This window comes from Schistocerca nitens, chromosome 1, assembly GCF_023898315.1.
Source record: "Schistocerca nitens isolate TAMUIC-IGC-003100 chromosome 1, iqSchNite1.1, whole genome shotgun sequence".
In the NCBI taxonomy this organism is placed as follows: Eukaryota; Metazoa; Arthropoda; class Insecta; order Orthoptera; family Acrididae; genus Schistocerca; species Schistocerca nitens.
In genome coordinates this window covers 844,107,322-844,130,685 of record NC_064614.1, presented here as the reverse complement: position 1 = coordinate 844,130,685, position 23,364 = coordinate 844,107,322, and the positions used below count along the sequence as shown (strand labels likewise).

General features: G+C 44.6%; 1 protein-coding gene across 1 annotated transcript; it reads right to left on the bottom strand.

The window, feature by feature from the left end:
- Positions 1-2,034: 2,034 nt before the first annotated feature.
- Positions 2,035-22,433, bottom strand: LOC126263215 (putative uncharacterized protein DDB_G0271606). Its single transcript, XM_049960288.1, has 5 exons — positions 22,287-22,433; positions 16,443-16,646; positions 14,261-14,548; positions 9,257-9,778; positions 2,035-2,249 (listed from the first exon to the last, which is right to left on the bottom strand). Exons 1-5 carry the CDS (start codon positions 22,299-22,301, stop codon positions 2,184-2,186), a joined length of 1,095 nt encoding a protein of 364 aa, XP_049816245.1. The 5' UTR covers positions 22,302-22,433; the 3' UTR covers positions 2,035-2,183.
- Between the last annotated feature and the right edge of the window lie 931 nt (positions 22,434-23,364).

The following is a 23,364-nucleotide window of genomic DNA, read 5'->3' as shown; positions in this document are numbered from 1 at the left end:
TTAACACAAACCTACGTTTTTTTAAATGGAACCCCGTTAGTTTTCTTAGCACATCTGAACATATAAACAAATACGTACTCAGTCCCGTTTGTTGCATTGTAAAATGTTAATTACATCCGGAGATATTGTAACCTAAAGTTGACGCTTGAGTACCACTCCTCCGCTGTTCGATCGTGTGTATCGGAGAGCACCGAATTACGTAGGGATCCAAAGGGAACGGTGATGGACCTTAGGTACAGAGGAGACTGGAACAGCACATTACGTCCACATGCTAACACCTTATTATTGGTCTTTTTCACTGACGCACGTGTACATTACCATGAGGGGTGAGGTACACGTACGACGGGCGTTTCATAGGACGTGGAGGACGCATAAATTGGCCAGCCCGTTCTCCTGATCTTACACCTCTGAACTTCTTTCTGTGGGGTACGTTAAAGGAGAATGTGTACCGTGATGTGCCTACAACCCCAGAGGATATGAAACAACGTATTGTGGCAGCCTGCGGCGACATTACACCAGATGTACTGCGGCGTGTACGACATTCATTACGCCAGAGATTGCAATTGTGTGCAGCAAATGATGGCCACCACATTGAACATCTATTGGCCTGACATGTCGGGACACACTCTATTCAACTCCGTAATTGAAAACGGAAACCACGTGTGGACGTAATGTGCTGTTACAGTCTCTTCTGTACCTAAGGTCCATCACCGTTCCCTTTGGATCCCTACGTAATTCGGTGCTCTCCGATACACACGATCGAACAGCGGAGGAGTGGTACTCAAGCGTCAACTTTAGGTTACAATATCTCCGGATGTAATTAACATGTTACAATGCAACAAACGGCACTGATTATGTATTTGTTTATATGTTCAGATGTGCTAAGAAAACTATCGGGGTTCCATTTAAAAAAACGTAGGTTTGTGTTAAAAAACATACTTCTGTGCATTTTTTTGTGGTTTGTATTAACCAATTACACTAGCCCCTCTCCTCACGTTCGGTCTGTGGAATCGATTCGTCAGTATTTGATGTGGTTTACGAAATATATCCAGCGGTGACGTTAGGTGACTCACCCTGTATTCCTACCGTTTCTTGTATAACTGCTGATGTCTGAAAGGACGGAAAATATTTTAATCTTTAGCTGTACCAGCGAGTACTGCACATTGAATTTCGTTCAAAATATTCTATTATGCCCAATTATATTGTTACGGTGTTAGTTAGTTTTCATAGCCTATAACTTACTCCGTCAGATTAAGCTGTATCTTATCTCACTTCCCTTGGTTTCAAGATCAAATGAGACTGGAAGACGAAAGAACATAAAAGAATTGAAAATTTTCGGGATATCTTGATACATAGGTGGAGTTAGTCATGAACCAAATTGTTCGAAATAGGTGTACGGCGTTTAGAGGTTAGCGATGTTTTACACTAACAGTTGTTCATGATGCTTTGTCGTTTTATTTTGTGTGTTCCTTAGATGGTTGTCTGTAAGTGGCACTCCTTGCAGCTATCTCTGGATAGCTAAGCATTAGTTACGAATGTTCAAATGTGTGTGAATTCCTGAGGGACCTAAGTGCTGAGGTCATCGGTCCCTAGACTTACACGCCACTTAGACTAACTTATGCTAAGAACAACACACATACCCATGCCCGAGCGAGGACTCGAACCTCAAGCGGGAGCATTATTTACAAGTGAATCCTTGTGTTCTTTTCTGGTGTATGTAACTCTTGCTTTTATCCCAAACCGTAAGTGTTGCTAGTATTTTACTGCAATTTGGTGACATCCTTCCCAGTTGAAATTTTTCTTTATTCATGATGTTTGTCTCTGATCTAAACCGGTCGCACATTCAATACTAACTTAAGCGCCAGCCCACTATGCTATATAATTTCTTTGCTAATGTTCTGTTCATCACTGTATCGCATTTAACCCATGTATTGTCTTATTTCGTTATCTCGAAATCACATTAAGCAGTATATGCCTTGTTGGGAAGATTAGATGAGTAATGAAGCGAGAGAAACCAAAGAAAAGAATCGTGAATATGCTTTCGAAGCAAAGTTTATTTACATGCGTGGTAAAATGCTATATACAAGCTGAGCGTTTGGCAGTATTGTTTTTTCTGTGGCGGGGTCGTTGTCATCATGGTGGTAGCCGTTTCCGCTGTCGTCGTCATCATCTTCTCCGAGTCCTCAATAAGCACGCTGCAGGTTGTGGTCTCCACGGATCGTGTATCCATAGCCAAAGCCGTCTCCTTCCTGTAATCACAGACACCCAGTAGTCAGTCAGGAGAACTTCCATTCCACTTCACTCTGGCCAGTGTATTGTGCTTCAGTATGGTCGATGTGTCTTACGTCGTAGCGTCGTTGGGAAAAAAATGTATCATTTAAAGGAGAGTTACATAGCGCCTCTATAACCTCCTGGCTCGAAAAGAAACGAGTAACATATAAACAGGAAACTGAAGCCCGACAGCGTCTGGTTTGGACGTGTCGTGATGTAGACTGGGCACAAGCTGGCACAACAAGTTCGTTGATCGTGTCGATGTGTATATCTCATCCTTTACGTAACTAACAAGAATTTAGCGCAAGTTTTCAAAAAAGAACTTGCAGTACGTGTGCATCAATAAAAGTATTACCACACGTGTTCATAGATGCGGCTGAGAGCAGAAGCATGACAACTTTAACCGGAAGAGTGGATAAAACCTTAGCGGTGCAGAGAAACGGGATCTCGATGCTGAAAGGCTACAGGGAAGTAAACTCAGTTATCTGTCATCTAAGGCAGTGGTTCCCAACCCAGGCATAATTACGCCCTGAGAAATAAAATGTAATTTTCTGAGGGGTAAAAACAAAAGGCGTCAATTACGTTTTGATCATGAATGTAAATTATTTTTAAAAGATCATAACTATTATCAATATTTCGTAAGGCTGTAGCACTGATTATGTAAGTTATCAATTATTATATTCTTTTTATTTCTACTACTAACATTAACACGAGACAAAATGCAATGGAAATTACAGATAGTGAAACGAATGAATGATCGTCTCGTCTCAAAGTCCAACCATTCCGTATTTAACACCATGCTTCTGCGACAATAAATTGAGAGACGTGTACCACATACGCTTAAATACTTCGTGAAAATTCCTTCTCCGAGTTGCAAGTGATTCCCAAATAAACCAGTAATTGCTTCATTATTCACTTCCCATCAATAAACGAAATTATTAACAGCACGCCATAATAGTTACTATCTAATGGCTACTAAACTCCTGTAGAGCCTACACAGTATTATTATTATTATTACTATTACCGTTATTATTATTATTACTATTATTATCATTAGTGGGAGTGGTCAGACACAAAGCATTGGCAAATTGAAGTCTTCCGATTTCTGACAGTTCAACTTAAGGAGTCCAGGAATCGTGTGGTTTTCAAGCAGGAGACCTAAGTGTACTTCACATCGTTTAATTTGGTTTATTTTAAGTGGGAGCGCGGGGCGCGGGTGAAATAAGTGTCGCTAGGGAGAAGAGAGGTGAAGAGACCGCATGTTTTGTAAATCACGAAAATCCGCCGGTTTATCCACTCACACACGAATGGACCCCACCTCCAGGTAGACCTGAGAGACTAGACACGACGGGCTATGCATGCCACTCAGTGGAAAACGACGAGCCCGAGATGGGCGGGACGGATCCCTCAGAAATAACCGCGGTACTGGGACGCCGCAGAAATCCGCTCGTGTGTGGTCACCTGTTAGATAACGCAACAAGCGGAGTAGCCGCGCCGCAACGTAAGGCGAGCAGCGGGTCGCGGGATCGAGTGTCGTCGCTTCCCACAGCCTCGTTCCGTTCGCCGATTTCCGAGGCACCGTTAACTGCCGCCAGTGACGTAACCTAGCGGGCTCAAATTCCACGCGGCCCAGTGACCAGTGATTTGCATAGTGTCAAGTAGTCGGCAGCTATCAATGCATACAGAGACAAAACAGTTCGAATTCCGGACAACTTTTGATCGCCCCATGTGCACCCACCCTCTGAACATTTTTTACCTTCTACCTTGAGCAAATCGAATGTAGGCAATGAACCTCCAACGGAAGCTGCGGAGTGGTCACCCTGACTTTCCGCAAATGCCATACTGGTTTCTTCAGCAAAGTCGAAGCCACATTCCTTAAACATTCAGAACGACCTGAGCTAGCGATCATACTTTGATCACCTCGACATCGACGAGACTATAATATCTAACTTTCCTTTACTCCGTGCCACGATGATTCCTCTATTAAAGTCAGGGTTCATTTCCCCGTCTGCAGCTCAAAAGATATTCTCTTTCCACTGCCCAGGTGAAAAAGGAAAAAAGAAAGGACGGAAGACAAGACCTTAACTTCCCGCAGAGGTCTTCAAATACTGATTGGGGAAGGAAATCAGCCGCGGACTTTCGAAGAAACTACCCCAGCATTCTCCTTAAGGGGAGACATTGATGAAATTGACCAAAAATGTCAATTTTCGATTTATTTTTTTATTTGTTATTACAACTCATGGACAATAATTTCTCAAAGTTTCAATGTTGAAATCGCATCCGAAGTGCCTGAAAATTAATTAAAAGTGTGACGCGGCCTCCCTGCCACGCCCACGTTCTGAAGCAGCCCTTCAACACCAGCTCAGTGAACAACGATTCTGTTTATTACATATAAAAGGCCGTGATACAATACTCTTTGGTTTTATAGATCATCTTTGGAAAATCCTGCACTTCTCAAAAAGTGTGTTCATGGCAAAACCCAAAATCCAAATGAGTCTCTAAATTCACTCATATGGAAACGATGTCCTAAAAACATATTTGCATCTGCTACAGTTGTCAGAATTGCAACTTATGATGCAGTTATTGTATTTAATGATGGGAACGTCGGGAGGATGAAGGTATTAGAAAGAATGGGCTTCAAGATAGGAAATTTTACTCAAGACATCCTGAGAAAAATAGATTTACAGCGCCTCTCTGCAGCTGAAAAGTTAATTGAAGACCTGTTAAAGGTAAGAAGACAGACAACAAGAAACCAGAAGAGAAGCCTTGAAGGGAAAGACGACCCAGAGTACAAACGTGGTGCCTTCTGAAGAAGTGACATAAGGAAAAAAGTTAGGATGAACTTTAAATTGCGTTTCCTGAAATGTTTTTTTTAAGTTTATGTACCTTTTCCTCAGATTCTATGAATGCTAGAATTATGAAATTTTGTGCACATATTTCTGTAAACCTAATAAACGTTGTCTCAAGAGCAAATTTTGAAATTCTGATTGCAAGCTGAGATATGGGGCAAAGTGCTTGGAATTTTGCATTAATCTAAAATTGTACTTGTGGAATTATAATCAAAAAATTATGAAAATTCTCCTGTTTGCACTATTTGAAATACCTCCTGAGAGGAGCTTAGAACATGTAAAGAGATGAAACAGAGAAATTTTTGTAGAAATCTCTTGAATACTTCATGAGAAAAAGGAACCTACAATATTTTTTGAAAACAAATTTCATTAAAAAAAAGTTGAATGTACATAATGCAAGGTTTTTATATGTAAATATGTTACTTTCATGTAAAGCGTTGTACAAAATTTCATTGCCATATCTCCAAAACTGTGGATTTGGTGCATTTTTGAAATAGTGTGTGTTTTTCATCAACGTTCCCCCTTGAGCAGTTTAGGGAAATCGTTTAAAAACTAAACGAAATCGCGGAAAGACTGCACCTTTGTGGCCGGACAGGAGGGGGGGGGATTAAACTGTCGTCCTTCTCACTGTCAAAAGTTGTGTGTACGTGAGAAGGCAGGCAGCAGGGAGACGTGCAGGAACATTGCACCGTTGATGCTCCAGCTAACAGCATTAAATGAAGAGTATTTAGCTATGATTTTCGTGCTAGAGTAACTATAGTGAGGGTACTTTCCCACTGTAGTGTTCATTAAGGACAGCATAGAGCGAACAGGATAAATAGCACGTTAACAGGCAGAAGCGATAGTTTTCCGAACCTCGGTTTTTGTCTATGGCGAGCCAAAAGGAGAAACAGAGGCCAACATGGCGCTCTCCTCAGCACCGCCAGTTACCAGTATAGACAATGGCTGGAGGGTGTGCGTGAGACAGTGACAGTGACAGCACACTATCGACAGTGCAAAGTATGCTCGACCACTTTCTGTAAAACGTTAAGTCCGTCCATAGGTACTGGCGGACCCAGCAGCACCGATCGACCGCCGTGTTATCCTCCGCCAATGGTGCCGCTGGATGCTGTATGGAGGGGCGTGGAGTCATCTCACCACTTTCCAAGCGGTGTCAGTTTTGGCGACCTGGAGCCGCTGGCCTCAGCTGGCATCACGGGACTGAGTGCACTCCATTCTACTCCTCCCATCACGAAAAAAATCGCTGGCAGTACCGGGAATCGAACACGGCTCCTCCGTGTGGGAGTCAGCCGCGCTGACCACTCTCCTTTTTCTATACAGAATAACTCACAAAGCCGCCTCCGTATCTGAACCCCACCACAGAAAACTTTCATCCGCGATATGTGACGTCCAAAACCTATAGTATCAAATTTATACAGATGGTAAGTGATCCTAGAGCGAAAAGGCAAACAATGCTCGGAAATAATATTTCCAGCGATACAATCTCTTAAGCGAACAGTGCGTGTGAGGTAAATGTTTCTAAACTGCTTACATTTCCGTTGCTCACGCAACATTGAAAAACATTACACAGTCATTTGTGGTGTTTCCACGGCTAACATCATCACGGAATTATCCTCCAAATACATAAATCTAGTATATCTCTGGCGCTCTAAAGCGTCGTTGGATGACGTTTCTAGACATGGGTTCCCGTTCAAAATATTATGTACTACTCCCCTCTACAAGTTCCAGAAGTTTTTAAAGGGATTTCCCGAACACCCTTTATAGAAGGGGGCTCGAATAGAGAGTTTTTTGAAGAAATGAAAAAGACACGAAAGTACTGTAATGAACTGAACAAGTAAAAACAACAATTAAATATAAAAGTAGAGAAAAACTCTTAAAATGTATTAGTAGACTTATAGGAGGTAGCTATTTTCAAAAGTCAGCTTTAATTACAGTTGAAATTCGTATAAGTCATTCTAAATAATACACTGTCAAACAGAACATTATGTGGATAATGTGAAAGTCGATAAAAGAGATTAAAACTTTCGGAACATGATATTACTAAAAGATAGCTACAGCTAAACCATGAGATTAACTATAAATTGAAGAAAATTAATAGACAGGACACGGAAAGAAATGGTATCTCTCGAAAAACCTTATCGATAAATGAAGTATATGATAACTAAATTCGAAAGAAGAACAGTTTACATGAAACCAAATTTTGACGAAGATAAATTTGTTATATATTGCAGAGAATATTGATTTTGGTAGGCTTTCAGAGACGAACAGATTATCTGCGAGTCCTCTTCGATGCTTTTTCCGACTGAGTTGAAGCAGTGGTTAAAACACTGGACTCGCATTCGGGAGGACGACGGTTCAAACCCACGTCCGGCCATCCTGATTTAGATTTTCCGTGATTTCCCTAGATCGCTTCAGGCAAATGCCGGGATGGCTCCTTTGAAAAGGTAGAGCTGATTTCCTTCCCCATCCTTCCCTAATCCGAGATTGTGCTCCGTCTCGGGGGGACGTTAAACGGTAATCCACCAATCGATGCTTTTAACTGCTAGGAATAAATAAATATTACTCTTCCTCCATTGTGCTAAAAGCTTTTATAGTTGCACCACTTTGGTGGCTCCCGTATCAACGTCATTAATAGTTTACTCAAGCTGATTCTCATTTAGTCTCACGAGGCTGAATACAGCTTGTTCCAGAGACTGACACCACAGATAGTCATTGTAATTCGATTCTAGTACCTTCACAAATGCATCCTACGCTACCCACTAACCAGGCATCTTTTAGAAACAGCAAGTTATTATACTCGTATAATTCACTGTTTCGTAATTGCAGCCGGATAATAAAGTTATTACCCAAGTCATTTACGTGCAACATACTATAACTAACACTGTACTCAGATGTCTGCCTTTCGTGCAGGATTCAATATCCGACCAAGCAATAGCCTGCAACAAGCTAGACCGTATCTTCTCCAAACACATTAGAGATCCTTCTACGATATAGGTCTAGCATAAGACAAACATAGGTAAAGCGTAGAGTTTTGCTTCTCCACAGTCGCAGAGCTGTTACTGAGGTAAAAATTTCTTCTGCTATTTTGCAGATCCTCTGCTAAGCCTCTGTTCCCATACTGCACGTAGTTTTAATATGTCGCGTGTGAAGAACACAGCGAGGACTACGCGAAATTATATAAAAATTCGATCTCAATAGTTAAGATAGAAACCTTGCCGTGTCTGTGCAGTGGGTATCTACATCTACATCCACGCTCTGAAAACCATTTTGAAGATACGTATAAATACCGCACTATAATTAGTCTAATCTTGTATTCATGGTCCCTCCGCGAGGCATACACAGGGTGTCCAAAGAGGAATGGTCAATACTCATGGAACGACAGGGACAGTTATTAGAAGCAAAAACGTCTAGTAAACATGCGGTCTAAAATGCATACCTTAATAGCTGTGAGCATTTCTTCATCTTCGATACCATGAAACAAATCTCTTCTACTTCAACCTCTTTCGTTTATTTTGAGAGCTGGTAGTTCGGACAAAAACAAGAAAAAACCGTCTAGCAAAGATGGGGTCTAAAGAGCATACTTTAAGAGCTATAAATACTTGTTCATCTTCGGTACTGTTCCATCGAACAAATTTTTGTTAGACAGGCAACCTGCAACCGAATCTGTGCACCATGAACTGGGTTAGCCGTTTAGTAATATAGATACAACAAGCAGAAGAAACGCGCACTAACAGAACTACGTAAACCTCCACACGCCCTACTGGTCTGCAAGCCAGCAATCTGATAATGGTTAAATTTCGGATGATCAGCCGAATCTCGGGTGATCATCCGAGTGGCGGCTTCATCTTGTCGCAACGTCTCAATAAGTATCGTACCCATCATCTTCAGGTGCCTGAAGATAATGGCCTCATTGAAGCATTGCGATAAGACGAAGCCACTACTCGGATGATCACCCGAGAAGATTTTGTCATTGAATTACGCCGAGAAGGCATGCAATCACAGGAAGCTGACGCTTTGTCATCCTGAACGTCAGTTACGGTGTTTGTCCGGAAAAGGCCGGTTCCCTCACCACCAGAGCTGTTAGCTCTTGAATTTACAGACGGACTATAGTAGAGGGAGGGGGAAGGGGTACTTACAAAGTTAACAGAGTACTCCTGCCCGGGCAGCAGCCCCTGCGGTTGCAGGGAGCGAAACTCGGGCCTCGACGCGTCGTACGCCGCCCCCTGCTGTTGGTAGTCCTGCTGCTGCTGCTGTTGGTACTCCTGCTGCTGCACCTGCTGCTGCTGCTGCTGCTGCTGCTGCACTAGGTTGGCACGGGCCGCAGAGTAGGGCGTGGGGAGTGGATAAGGGCCCGGGCGGAAGTCGGCCCTGGAGGCCGCCGAAGACACGGTTTGCGCCTGCGACGGCTGCTGGCGGTACTGGTACTCGGTAGAGAGCCCCTGGTAGGAGGTCCGCTGCGGCTGGCGGTACTGGTACTCGGTGGCCAGCGGCTGGTAGCTGGAGGCCTGCTGCTGCAGCTGCTGCTGCTGCTGGCGGAAGCGGTAGTCAGCCACGAGCGCCTGGTAGGAGGGCGTCTGCAGCGCGCGCCCCAAGCCGGACTGCCTCATCGGCTGCGGGCCGGCCGGAGCTGCGAACTCGCCGCGGCCGTCGCTCACCACCTGTGACCGCCATAGTAGTCGCCGTTCACCCACTGCAGTTCGTAACGGGACGAAATCGACAGATGTAAACGTAATTTTCGGAGTACCCCAACGGACTCTTATAGGGCCGTTACTCCTTGCAAGATCTAGTGGATCTAGTGGATAATGTTGGAGGAGCCATGATGTTATTTGCGGCCGATGCCGTTGCCTGTAAGAAGGTTAAAAATTGAATTTAGTATGGCATTATGGGCTGGGAAATCCCACGAGGTTGGTTCAGCTGCCTATTCGGAAAAAGTATTCTTCCTCAGTGCACGTTTTCTCTTCCCTCGTGATTATGTCTGAGCTGTATCGCATATGACCGTGCGGGATTGGGTACGTGTTTACTGTAGTGTGGTGGCTGTTACATGATTATGACGACGATGAAAAGGGTGAGGGTGAAACCCAGTGCTGGAACATACTCTACCACTCTCCACAGCACCAAGGGAGCTGCCGAGCTTAACGTCACCATCCGACGGACGGATCAGCACCAACAGCGTCACATGTCGTCTCTGCATGATACACTGCGGAGAGGTTTGGAATTTAACCCGGAGCATTGGTGCAAAGATCCTTACGCCACCATCTCTTCCTACCTTACAGGCCAAATACTGGCAGTGAAAACTTAGTCCACCAACAGGATTCGAACTGGCTTACCTCCAACTTGAGTGCCATCTTTCATGTGTGCGTTCGCGACCTCGACTGCGGAGGTGGGTTGTAGGAAGGTTGCAGCGCCAGAAGACTGTAGCGGAATGCAGAGGCTCGACAATTAATGACTATAAACGTAAATAAATGTAAAGTACTGCCCGTAAGTAGGCAGACATGCACCACTGTTCGGTTGCGCTGTTGGCGACAAAACACTGGAAACACTAACTACAGTAACGTACCCACGACTAATCACCGAAAACAACATAAAATGGAATGACCAGAGAAAACAAACAGCAGAAAGCTGATGGCAGGTAGAGATACGTTCGCAGCGCCTTAAGCGTAAGTAGGCTGTTTAGGTTTTTATGTTGGTAACGCGACGTAGCGCTCTGGATGAAAATCACTGACTGTGCTGTGTGCAGTCTGTGGCTGGTTGGCATTGTTGGAATATTCGCTATTGTAGTGTTGGGCAGTTTGATGTGAACAGCGCGTAGCGTTGTGCAGTTGGAGGTGAGCCGCCAGCAGTAGTGGATGTGGGAAGAGAGATGGCAGAATTTCGAAAGCGGACGATTTGGACGTGTCTCCGCCAGCAAAAGGAAATTTGTAAGACTAGATGTTCAAATGGTTCAAATGGCTCTGAGCACTATGGGACTCAACTGCTGTGGTCATCGGCGTGTACGACATTCATTACGTCAGAGATTGCAATTGTGTGCAGTAAATGATGGCCACCACATTGAACATCTATTGGCCTGACATGTCGGGACACACTCTATTCCACTCCGTAATTGAAAACAGGAACCACGTGTGTACGTGTACCTCACCCCTCATGGTAATGTACATGTGCGTCAGTGAAAAAGACCAATAAAAAGGTGTTAGCATGTGGACGTAATGTGCTGTTCCAGCCTCTTCTGTACGTAAGGTCCATCACCGTTCCCTTTGCCGGCCGAAGTGGCCGTGCGGTTAAAGGCGCTGCAGTCTGGAACCGGGAGACCGCTAAGGTCGCAGGTTCGAATCCTGCCTCGGGCATGGATGTTTGTGATGTCCTTAGGTTAGTTAGGTTTAACTAGTTCTAAGTTCTAGGGGACTAATGACCTCAGCAGTTGAGCCCCATAGTGCTCAGAGCCATTTGAACCATTTTGAACCGTTCCCTTTGGATCCCTACGTAATTCGGTGCTCTCCGATACACACGATCGAACAGCGGAGGAGTGGTACTCAAGCGTCAACTTTAGGTTACAATATCTCCGGATGTAATTAACTTTTTACAATGCAACAAACGGCACTGATTACGTATTTGTTTATATGTTCAGATGTGCTAAGAAAACTAACGGGTTCCATTTAAAAAACGTAGGTTTGTGTTAAAAAACATACTTCCGTGCATTTTTTATGGTTTGTATTAACCAATTACACTAGCCCCTCTCCTCACGTTCAGTCTGTGGAATCGGTTCGTCAGTATTTGATGTGGTTTACGAAATATATCCAGCGGTAACGTTAGGTGACTCACCCTGTATATTATGACTTTTGAACATTATTAAGGTAAATACATTGTTTGTTCTCTATCAAAATCTTTCATTTGCTGACTATGCCTATCAGTAGTTAGTGCCTTCCGTAGTTAGAATCTTTTATTTAGCTGGCAGTATAGGCGCTCGCTGTATTGCAGTAGTTCGAGTAACGAGGATTTTTGTGAGGTAAGTGATTCATGAAAGGTATAGGTTATTGTCAGTCAGGGCCATTCTCTTGTAGGGATTATTGAAAGTCAGATTGCGTTGCGCTAAAAATATTGTGTGCCAGTTTATTGATTGTCAGAATAAGTGAAGACAGAAATGTCTGAGCACGTTCAGTTTTGCTCAGCTGTTTGAAAATCAAATAACGTAAGAGGTTTATCAGCTCAGTCATTCATAAATTTTTGAAAAGGGGACGTTTCATAAGGACCTTCGTCCATGAAAGAAGTTTCTCGTTCACCAGGCTGTTCAGCATTGTTCATCAGTCTGAGACATTTACTAAGTAGGATTAATACAAAAGATAGAGAGGATCCAACGAAAAGAGGCGCATTTCGCCAGGGGGTCTCTTAGTTGGTGAGAGAGCGTTACGGAGATCCCCAACAAACTCCAGCTGCAGACGCTACAAGGCGGGTGTTGTGCATCACGAAGAGATCTGCTGGTGAAATTTCGAGAACGTACGCTGCAAGAAGAGTCAGGCAACATGTTACTTCCTCCTAAGTAGCTCCCGAAAAATGATCACGACGAGAAATTTGTAACAATTGTAACGAATACGGAGATGTTCTCACGCGTCATTCGTTAACGGAACAGCAAAGGCGGGGAAAGATAGTGGTATAAGAATTACCCTCCGCTACACAGCTCCAGGTGACTTGCAGAGTGTAGATGTACACGTGGATGCACATCCAAAGTGCTGTAAGTTACGTTTCGCAACGTTGAAATTTGGCAATACCGTTCTTCAGTTTTCCATTGGACTTCAGCGTCTCACGGCCACAGAACTTGTATACAAGCTGTTCCAAACCAGAGGGTAGACTTTCCTAAACTGAGTACTTCAAGAGAAGGAAGGTCTTTTATCGTCGTAAACAAATTAATGAGGTACGACATTATCACAGAGAAGGGTACAGCGATCCAGTATACTGAAACAGAATTTGTAGCATCTATCTTAGGATTTTTTATTTTATTTGATTACTGGTTTCGACTGTGGAAAGCTAAGGACTCCCCTTCCATCAGATTGCAAAAAGTATCTACCATCTGTTTGTAATATGGGATGGCTGCCATGGTAGTTCTCGAATAGTATGAGTACAGGAATGGGCAGATCCAGGGTTTGTATGGCAATGCGGGGCTACAACAAAGAAGTCTCAATTTCGACTCCGAAGACCAAACATTTAAACATATGCTTCATCGTCGACTCTATCCAAACAACTACGCGGAAGATGGCACTGCTAGAAGTGCCCAAGTTTTCATCAAATTCTACATAATGTAATATTTGTTAATTGTGTAAATGTGTTCAATAATGACTAGTTTCGATCAGTTCACAGCGGCTGCATATGAACCGTGAACGGTGTATGCAGCAGGCGACTCCTGTTGGCCTCAGCTCTTCAGTTGCCCGTCCCTGAGCTGCAAGCGCACTAGTACGACTTTTGCCCCTGACAGGACAATTTAATTTATCACAGTTTGGTCAATTTCCATGAAATATTTATAAATTATACACACAATATTTCCCCGTGAACCGATCTAACTGTTATCGGAAACTGTATCAAAATAGCTACAGTCGTTCCTGAGATAAGCTTTTGGCTACAGGCAGAACAAGCGGTGATGGATTCTAGTTTAGTAATATGTACATGTTCTTCCCCCATATGCTGCTAAAGAGTGGAAGGGTCGAGAAATAGTGTGAAGGTGAAACTTCCTGGAAGATTAAAACTGTGTGCTGGAGGGAGACTTGAACACAGGACCTTTGCCTTTCGCGGGCAAGTACTCTACCAACTGAGCTACCCCAGGACGACTGACGACCCCTTCTCACAGCTCTGCTTCCACCACTACTTCATCTCACAGCTTCCCACCTGCACGAAATTCTCCTGTGAAACATGTGGCACTAGCACTCCTAGGAGAAAGGACGTCGCGGAGATGCGGCTTTGCCACAGCCTGGAGAATGTTTCGAGAATGAAGTTTTTCACTCAGCATAGGAGTGTGCGCTGATATGAAACTTCCTGATACACAGTTTTAATCTGCCAAGAAGTTTCATATCAGCGTACTCTCCGATTCTGGGTGAAAAAAATCATTCAATCTGAAAAAAGGAAGTGTGAACTCCAGAGCAGTGATGTAGACGTGTTACCTGGTAGTCAACCTGCTGCTGGCGGGCGGCCTGCTGCTGGAAGTCTGGGCGGCCCCTCACAGGTGGCTGGAAGCTGGTCCTGGCTGCCACCACGGATTCGTCCTGCAGCTGCTGTAGCTGCTGCAGCTGCTGTTGCAGCTGCTGCTGTTGCTGCTGCTGCTGCTGCTGCTGCTGCTGAGGGAAGGCCTGGGCCTGGGCTCGCGCCTGGAAGTCTGCGCGGGACGGCTGCGGTGGCAGACGCGCCGACGCCGCCTCCACCTGCGAAAGGCGGGCCGACGCCGCCTCCACCTGCCAAGGCACGGACGCTCACTCAGTCTCCAGCCACCCTGCTCCCACCGTAGTACACAGCCGTGTACTAACCTATTACACACTTCGTATCGGGAAACATGCGATTTATGTTAAATTGTCTGTGCATTTTGAGACCATCGGAGATGTAAATAGTTAGGATTGAACAAGAATGAGGGATTGCTGGGACGAAATTTTATTTAAGAATAGGTCACGCATTCAGTTTACGAAAATCTAAATAGCATTGAAGTAGCGCTCAACCCGAAAGTATCCAGTTCGAGTAGTAATAGTGGTATTAGGACACAGGATTCATATTCGATACGAGCAGCCGATGGTCATTTAGTGAGTTTTTTGATGTTTCGTCAGTACGAGAGACTGGCATTGTCATAGACTTCCCAATCCGCCATCAGCAATAGTGGATGAGTCTGTCAATGCCGACCAGTCAGAAAAACGACTAAACGACCATCAGCCGAAGATCCTGAGATGAACTCCGAGAGGAAGCATGTTCATAGGCGTCCGCAAGTTGGAGGGTGACAAGGGGGGGTGGGGGTTGAGAAGGGGCACTTACCCCTCCTGGAATCTATCTTTATTCTAATTATATCATTCTCGCGCATTTCTACCAATGATTGTTTGGTTCAAATTCAGATGGCTCTGAGCACTATGGGACAACATCTGAGGTCATCAGTCCCTTAGAACTTCGAACTACTTAAACCTAACTAACCTAAGGACATCACACACACCCATGCCCGAGGAAGGGTTCGAACCTGCGACCGCAGCGGTCGCGCGGTTTCAGACTGAAGCGCCTAGAACCGCTCGGCCACATCGGCCGGCAATGATTGTCTGGCATTCTACTAAATAGCAGATGTAGCATCGCCGAGTGTCATGAGAAATATTGCTGTTTTTAAAGTTTAATTCTGGTTTAGCGCTTTGAGGGGTAATAATTTGACATTTATTTCTGATTATTACTATTATTATTTGCTATACAACTGCATTTTCTGAATGATTTTTTTCTGTTTAGGATTTTTAATTTTTGGTGAGTTGCTAACATTATTGACTTATTGCCTTTTGACTTTTGCTTCGGGATTTTCGGCCAACGGTTGCTTAACGATTTTCCTGACGTTTCTCCAGCACAAGTGGGTAGTATTGACGGAGGTTCACGTTCCATTTCTGATTGTAAATGAAAAAAATATTTGGTTTGTAACTCGTTGAATACTACGCATTTAATCTTAAGAAGGGTGCAGTTTTAGACTGTTGAATCAAAAGGGTGGCGTTCACATTCATACATATTATTAATATTAAAATATGTGTACATAGCATTGAAATACGGGTACCATTTCGGTATTAGAGCCATTTACCTAAAAACATTGAGTGGATACCTGTCAGTCGTTTGAGATACAAGTTTCTTGTAATTCCCCTCAAATTTGCCTTTTGGGGAACCATCCTTTCTTCAACTCACTGAATCACTTATATCAAAAACGACCATTTTGGAATCTTGCCCCCCTCTTGGATAAACTTCCGCGGACACCCATGAACACGCTACTTTTGTTTGTTGTAAGAATTAATTGCAAGTTTCTCGGGGGAAAATGTTAAATCCCAGTGTTCGTATTTGTGTTGCTACTGGGTATCCAGCTGGATGCAATTACTTAGAAACATGAGATTTCGACAGTGTCCGTTGCCGTCATCTTCAGCTAATACTCGTGAAATGGCCGTCTTTGCTGTATCGCGCCTCGAGTATAAGCAGAGGCGCGATGTATGGAAGACGCTCATATTACGGGTATCGCCTGAAGATGACGGCAACGTACGCTGTCGAAACGTCGTACTTCGTTAACGACTGTACCCGGCGGGGCGCCCGAGAACAGTTGATTGGCCGCGAAGACATAAGATGACCACGGTGTACCTGTTGGTGTGCGGCGTCGAGGGCGGTGGCTGTCAGCGGCTGCGGCGATGCCCCGGGCAGTAGAACGACCAGGCGGCTGGCCGGGGCGGCCACGGGAGCAGCGGGTCCCGCCGGGAACGGCAGCAGCAGCTGGTAGCTGGGCAGAAGCGCGCCCGCACCGGCCGCGGTCTGCCACGCGCCGCACCACACCGCCAGCGTCAGCACCTGCGGCGCAACAGCAGCCCGCTTTACAGCTGCACACCTGTACCTGCTTTGCGGCCTCTCCTCACGTCACTCACCTATGATGACGTCACCACGACGCTAAAGCTTCGTTCAGTTTACCATAGCCTCATCCCCAGGGCTAAATAGCAATTTATTCAATTGCCCACAGGTAATGAGACGCTCTTGGGCATGAAGGCAGTCCTAATATAACCAGCCGTCTACGGTTGCTGTTAACTTTCCTGGAAGCATACAGTATGTCTACATCTACATCTACATCTACATTTATACTCCGCAAGCCACCCAAAGGTGTGTGGCGGAGGGCACTTTACGTGCCACTGTCATTACCTCCCTTTCCTGTTCCAGTGGCGTATGGTTCGCGGGAAGAACGACTGCCGGAAAGCCTCCGTGCGTGCTCGAATCTCTCTAATTTTACATTCTTGATCTCCTCGGGAGGTATAAGTAGGGGGAAGCAATACATTCGATACCTCATCCAGAAACGCACCCTCTCGAAACCTGGACAGCAAGCTACACCGGAACTACTGTTGCAGAGTCTGCCACTTGAGTTTGCTAAACATCTCCATAACTCTATCACGCTTACAAAATAACCCTGTGACGAAACGCGCCGCTCTTCTTTGGATCGTCTCCATCTCCTCTGTCAACCCGATCTGGTACGGATCCCACACTGATGAGCAATACTCAAGTATAGGTCGAACGAGTGTTTTGTAAGCCACTTCCTTTGTTAATGGACTACATTTTCTAAGCACTCTCCCAATGAATCTCAACCTGCCACCCGCCTTACCAACAATTACTTTTATATGATCATTCCACTTCAAATCGTTCCGTACGCATACTCCCAGATATTTTACAGAAGTAACTGCTACCAATGTTTGTTCCGCTATCATATAATCATACAATAAAGGATCCTTCTTTCTACGTATTCGCAATACATTACATTTTTCTATGTTAAGGGTCAGTTGCCATTCCCTGCAGATCTTCCTGCATTTCGCTGCAATTTTCTAATGCTGAAACTTCTCTGTATACTACAGCATCATCCGCGAAAAGCTGCATGGAACTTCCGACACTATCTACAAGGTCATTTATATATAATGTTAAAAGCAATGGTCCCATAACACTCCCCTGTGGCACGCCAGAGGTTACTTTAACGTCTGTAGACGTCTCTCCATTGTGAACAGCATGCTGTGTTCTGTTTGCTAAAAACTCTTCAATCCAGCCACAGAGCTGGTCTGATATTCCGTAGGCTCTTACTTTGTTTATCAGGCGACAGTGCGGAACTGTATCGAACGCCTTCCGGAAGTCAAGGAAAATGACATCTACCTGGGAGCCTGTACCTAATATTTTCTGGGTCTCATGAACAAATAAAGCGAGTTGGATCTCACATGATCGCTGTTTCCGGAATCCATGTTGATTCCTACAGAGTAGATTCTGGGTTTCCAGAAATGACATGATACGCGAGCAAAAAACATGTTCTAAAATTCTACAACAGATCGATGTCACAGATATAGGCCTATAGTTTTGCGCATCTGCTCGACGACCCTTCTTGAAAACTGGAACTACCTGTGCTCTTTTACAATCATTTGGAACCTTCCATACCTCTAGAGACTTGCGGTACACGGCTGTTAGAAAGGGGGCTAGTTCTTTCGCGTACTCTGTGTAGAATCGAATTGGTATCCCGTCAGGTCCAGTGGACTTTCCTCTGTTGAGTGATTTCAGTTGCTTTTCTATTCCTTGGACACTTATTTCGATGTCAGCCGTTTTTTCGTTCGTGCGAGGATATAGAGAAGGAACTGCAGTGCGGTCTTCCTCTGTGAAATAGCTTTGGAAAAAGGTGTTTAGTATTTCAGCTTTACGAGTGTCATCCTCTGTTTCAATGCCATTGTCATCACAGAGTGTCTGGATATGCTGTTTCGTTCCACTTACTGATTTAACTTATGTCACGGCAAGCGAATCACGACTGAGCAATGCAAATCACATTCCCAGCTATTTAGTCTGTATACCAACTCTCTTGAGAGCCTGGCTTTCAATTAGGCATGCTACATCTACACTTACGTATATACTCCACAAGCTACCACAGGGTGCATGGCAGAGAGTACTGTATACTACTGATAGTAATTCTCTTTCCAGTTACACTTGCAAATAAAACAAGGGAAAACTGATTCTGTGTGCTTCCGAACGAGCCACGATTTCTCTTGTTTCGCGGTCCTTGCGCGAGATGCATGTTGGTAGCAGTAGAATAGTTCTGCAATCTCTCGCATATACTGGTTCTCTAGAGTAGCCCAGTTTCTTCCAACCAGGGACTCCCATTTGAGTTCACGGATCATGTCCATAATACTCGCTTATTGACCGGACCTATCGGTAAGAAATCTAGAAGTGAAGCCTCTGAATTATTTTGATGCCTTTCTTTAATCCGACCTGGTGGGGATCCCAAACACTCGAGCAGCACTTGAGAATGGGTCGCAAAAGTGTCTCCTTTAATGAGGAGCTAGAGTTTCGTAGAATTCTCCCAATAAAGTGAAGTCGACCGTTCGTCTCCCCTACAACTGAACTCTTGTCCTCGTTGCATTTCGTGCCACTTTGCAACTTTACACCTAGATATTTACTCGGTCTGACTGTCTCAGTGCCGTACTATGTTCCCACTTCTAACAATTAAATCCCACAATATTTCGATTAATATAAGTATGTAAAGACATTTCAACGAATCAAGTCAAATCTGCCACTACAACTCACTGCAAAGCACTTAATGAATATCACTGACACTCCTTACACAGAAACTCCGGTCTGAGAATCGCCAACTCACTGTATCTTCTTCTTTCTTGCAACTGTGTCCCTAAAGACGATTGCCGGCCGCGGTGGTCTAGCGGTTCTAGGCGCTCAGTCAGGAACCGCGCGACTGCTACGGTCGCAGGTTCGAATCCTACCTCGGGCATGGATGTGTGTGATGTCCTTAGGTTAGTTAGGTTTAAGTAGTTCTAAGTTCTAGGGGACTTATGACCACAGATGTTGAGTCCCATAGTGCTCAGAGCCATTTGAATCTAAAGACGATTGGGCAATTACTGTTGATGGCAGCGGACTTTCTGCCTATAAACCGACAGTCTAGCATTCTTTATCTAATATATTTCGATTTTCCTTATAGTATTAGTTTTCTGAGTAGATAATAGAACGTTCTGCTTATCAGAACATCCAGCGCTACAGGTTGTCAATTTGTGACCCACACAGACACATAACTCAATTATACAACTTCTGGCCGTATTACAGGCCTTTTGAAATTGTTATACCGTAATAACGGCTTCCTATCTACCTACAAGCGCTTCCACAGCCGTTATACCTATTACAAATGCCAACAGTGAATCCTTACGCGTATTTCCCATGTTAATAGCTAACAAGAAATGAACACAGTCGAAGAGTTATCTTTCATGGTTTAAATCATCTCGATTGCGAAGACGTCTTTCAGAAAAAAGACTTTGGTATAAATTCGCAAGGTGCATTCACTGAATACGTGATTAATTTTTTTGAGTGATAACTAACTCTGAATATTGTACTATACTATACTATAAAAACAAATAAGGTGCCTCGAAATGATTTAATTCTTCAGCTTTTTTAAGAAAGGGCGCTGAACTTGACAGTGTTAAACGAAGCCGACAATATTTAAGTGAGGGGTGGGGGGGGGGGGGGGAGAGGGGGTGGCGAGCAAAATTTATAGAACTGGACTTGAATTACTGCCGGAGTTGACACAGCTGTCCGGGCATCGGACATCCTGACTTAGAGGTTTCTAGTTGAATTCATGGCTGTTCTCTTCATCAAGAACAAGGCTACTTCCGTCTCCGTCGATGTCTAACTCATTGGATGCTCCGTCTGTAATAGCCTCGATTTCGACGAGACTTTTAAACTCAAATTTTCACTTGTGTCGGAGGTAAGAAGCTTCGAATTAACGTGCCGCCCATATCGTAGTCATAGAGTCGCAACAACTGATGAGTTAGACGAACTGGAACGAAATCGATTACTAACTATTAAGGGAAACAAATTCTTGTTGACGCCGCGATCGCGATGACCTTTACGAATAACTACAGATTTAGCTAAAGGATTTTTTTATTATATCATTTTGCACTGGAAGATTCGGCTCTTGCCAACTTTGAACACAAATGTAAAACTTCCTAGATAAATATCATTGTCAATATCTCCGAATCATATGCCAGACCAAAACACATGGTTTCGAGATATGTTTCGCCATACGCTAAAGAAGAACTTCGTTCCGAAGTTACAAGTTTGTGTCCGAAAATGGCAAAAGCTGAAATTCTAGCATGAAATATCACAATTAGAACGAATCTTTAAGCTGTCCAGACCGAATTATTTGAAAATAAATCGATCGCAATTTGAAGGAACCGTCGAATCATCGGTGTCGAACGCTAAATCTGGAAGACTGGATAGGAATTTGATCCCCACTGGTTCTAAATACAGTACGGTGCATTAACCAATGCATCGTCTCGCTGAGTCGTGTGTTTTCGTGTCTGGCTGGTCTGGAAACAGAACGAGAATTAAAGCCAGCAGTTGAAATCCCTGACATCCCATTTCTTTCAGTAAACTTGTTTTTAAAATAAAAAGAAGGGCTTCGGCTACTAGGGCTTACAGCCAGGTTACAAGCTTTGAAGACTCAAAAAGTCTTTTCTCCCACCACCCTCCTATCTCTCTCCCTCTCTCTGCCTCCTCCCCCCCCCCACTCCCTCGTTGTCTGTACTATTTTATCCATCAGGCTTCTGAATGGGAAAATACGGCCCACCACAGATTTCTCTCCAGTGGCAACTTCCTCATCTCACACTAGCAATTGCACCCAACATCCTCACTTATTTGTTGTATACATCCGAATCTATGCTTTCCCATGTAGTTTTTACCCTCTACAGTCCACTTTACTACTGCGGAAATCATTCCCTGATGTCTTAGCACATCTGTATCCTAGCATCCTGTCCTCACTTCTTGTAATGTTTGCCATATGTTGTTATCAGTCCATCCGATTTTTCGCCATTCTTCTACAGCACCATATCTCTAATACTTCTAATCTCTTATTCTAGGGATGTCTTGTATGTACTCATTTCACATTAATGTTGCATTTATTTAGAGAAAGGGGTCATTGTACCGTCAGCAGAATACACTGATCTTGCACTACGAACTTGTAAAGAAAGCACAGTACAGATAAATTATGCTATTGATATGATTGGCTTCCAGCGAACTGCGATACGCAGAGGAGCGCAACTGTCACAAGTATCAGCGTAGAGTAAGCGAAATATGCTTGTTACCTTTAGTCTAGTTCCCATATTTTAGATCTCGGGATGGAATAATGTGGCTGGATTCTGGTTAGAGACTTTATCTCTTTTCTTTTCTGTTTCCAAGCACTGTACACACACACACACACACACACACACACACAACATCTAACCATTTATATCATTTGATTCTTATACTACAGAGAGCACAAAAAGCTTACAAGCTCAATCTACGAGAGAGTCAAACACGCACCATCCGTTTTACGAGAGGACGAAACTACTTAGACGTCACTCAAGCCGGTGCTTCTTGTGCCTGGATGGCGGAGTGGCGAGCAGAGGTAGAAGCAGAGGAAACTCTGCTGGTACTCACCAGAGATAGAGCCATCACTGCTTGTCCAGTGAGCAGGAATCGAATGGTGCCCTGACCAGTGTCCGGCACCTTCTTATAGACGCCTGCCGGCGGGTGTCGGGTTGCGGTAAGGTGATCCGCGGCAAGGCGATCGGGCGCCGAGACGGTCCGGCGGGCGCGCTGGGCCCCGTTTCGGCCGTCTGGCCCCTCTGCGGCCTTCAGACGGCGCGGTTTCGGCACCGGTCAGCGGTGCAACGGGGGCGTGGCCGCGAATCGCTATGCAACAGGGAGGCCGCGCCACTACTGTGCGTCAATCTCTACCACTAGGCATGTGAAGGAAGGAACATTCTCAAGCGGTACCTATACGCAATCAACTTATTATTAACATGTACGAATATGTGCTTATACACTGAAGAGCCAAAGAAACTCGTACACCTGCCTAATATCCTGTGCGATCACGCAGAAGTGCCGCAACACGACGTAGCATGGACTCGACAAATGTCTGAAGTGTCTGAGGGAACTGACACCACGAATCCTGCAGGTCTGTCTACAAATCCGTTAAAGTACGAGGGGTGGGGGGGGAGATCTCTTCTGAACAGCACGTTGCAAGCCATCCCACGTATGTTCAATAACGTTCGTGTCTGGGTTGTTTGATGGCCAGCGAAAGAGTTTAAACTCAGAAGAGTGTTCCTGGAGCCACTCTGCAGCAATTCTGGACGTGTGGTGTATCGCATTGTCCTGCTCGAATTGCCCAAGTCCACAATGGACTTGAATGGATGGAGGTGATCATACAGGATGCTTAAGTACATGCCACCTGTCAGTGTCGTATCAAGCGCACACGCCTCACACCATTACAGAGCCTGCACCAGCTTTAAAAGTCCCCTGCTGACACTTAGGATCCATGGATTCACGAGGTTGTCTCCATACCCGTACGCACCCATCCTGCTCGATACAACTCGTACGACCAGGCAACATGTTTCCTGACACCAACAGTCCAATGTAGGTATTGACGGGTCCAGGCGAGGCATAAAACTTTGTGTCTTGTAGTCATCAAGGGTACACGAGCGGGTTTTCGATTCCGAAAGCCCATATCGATGAC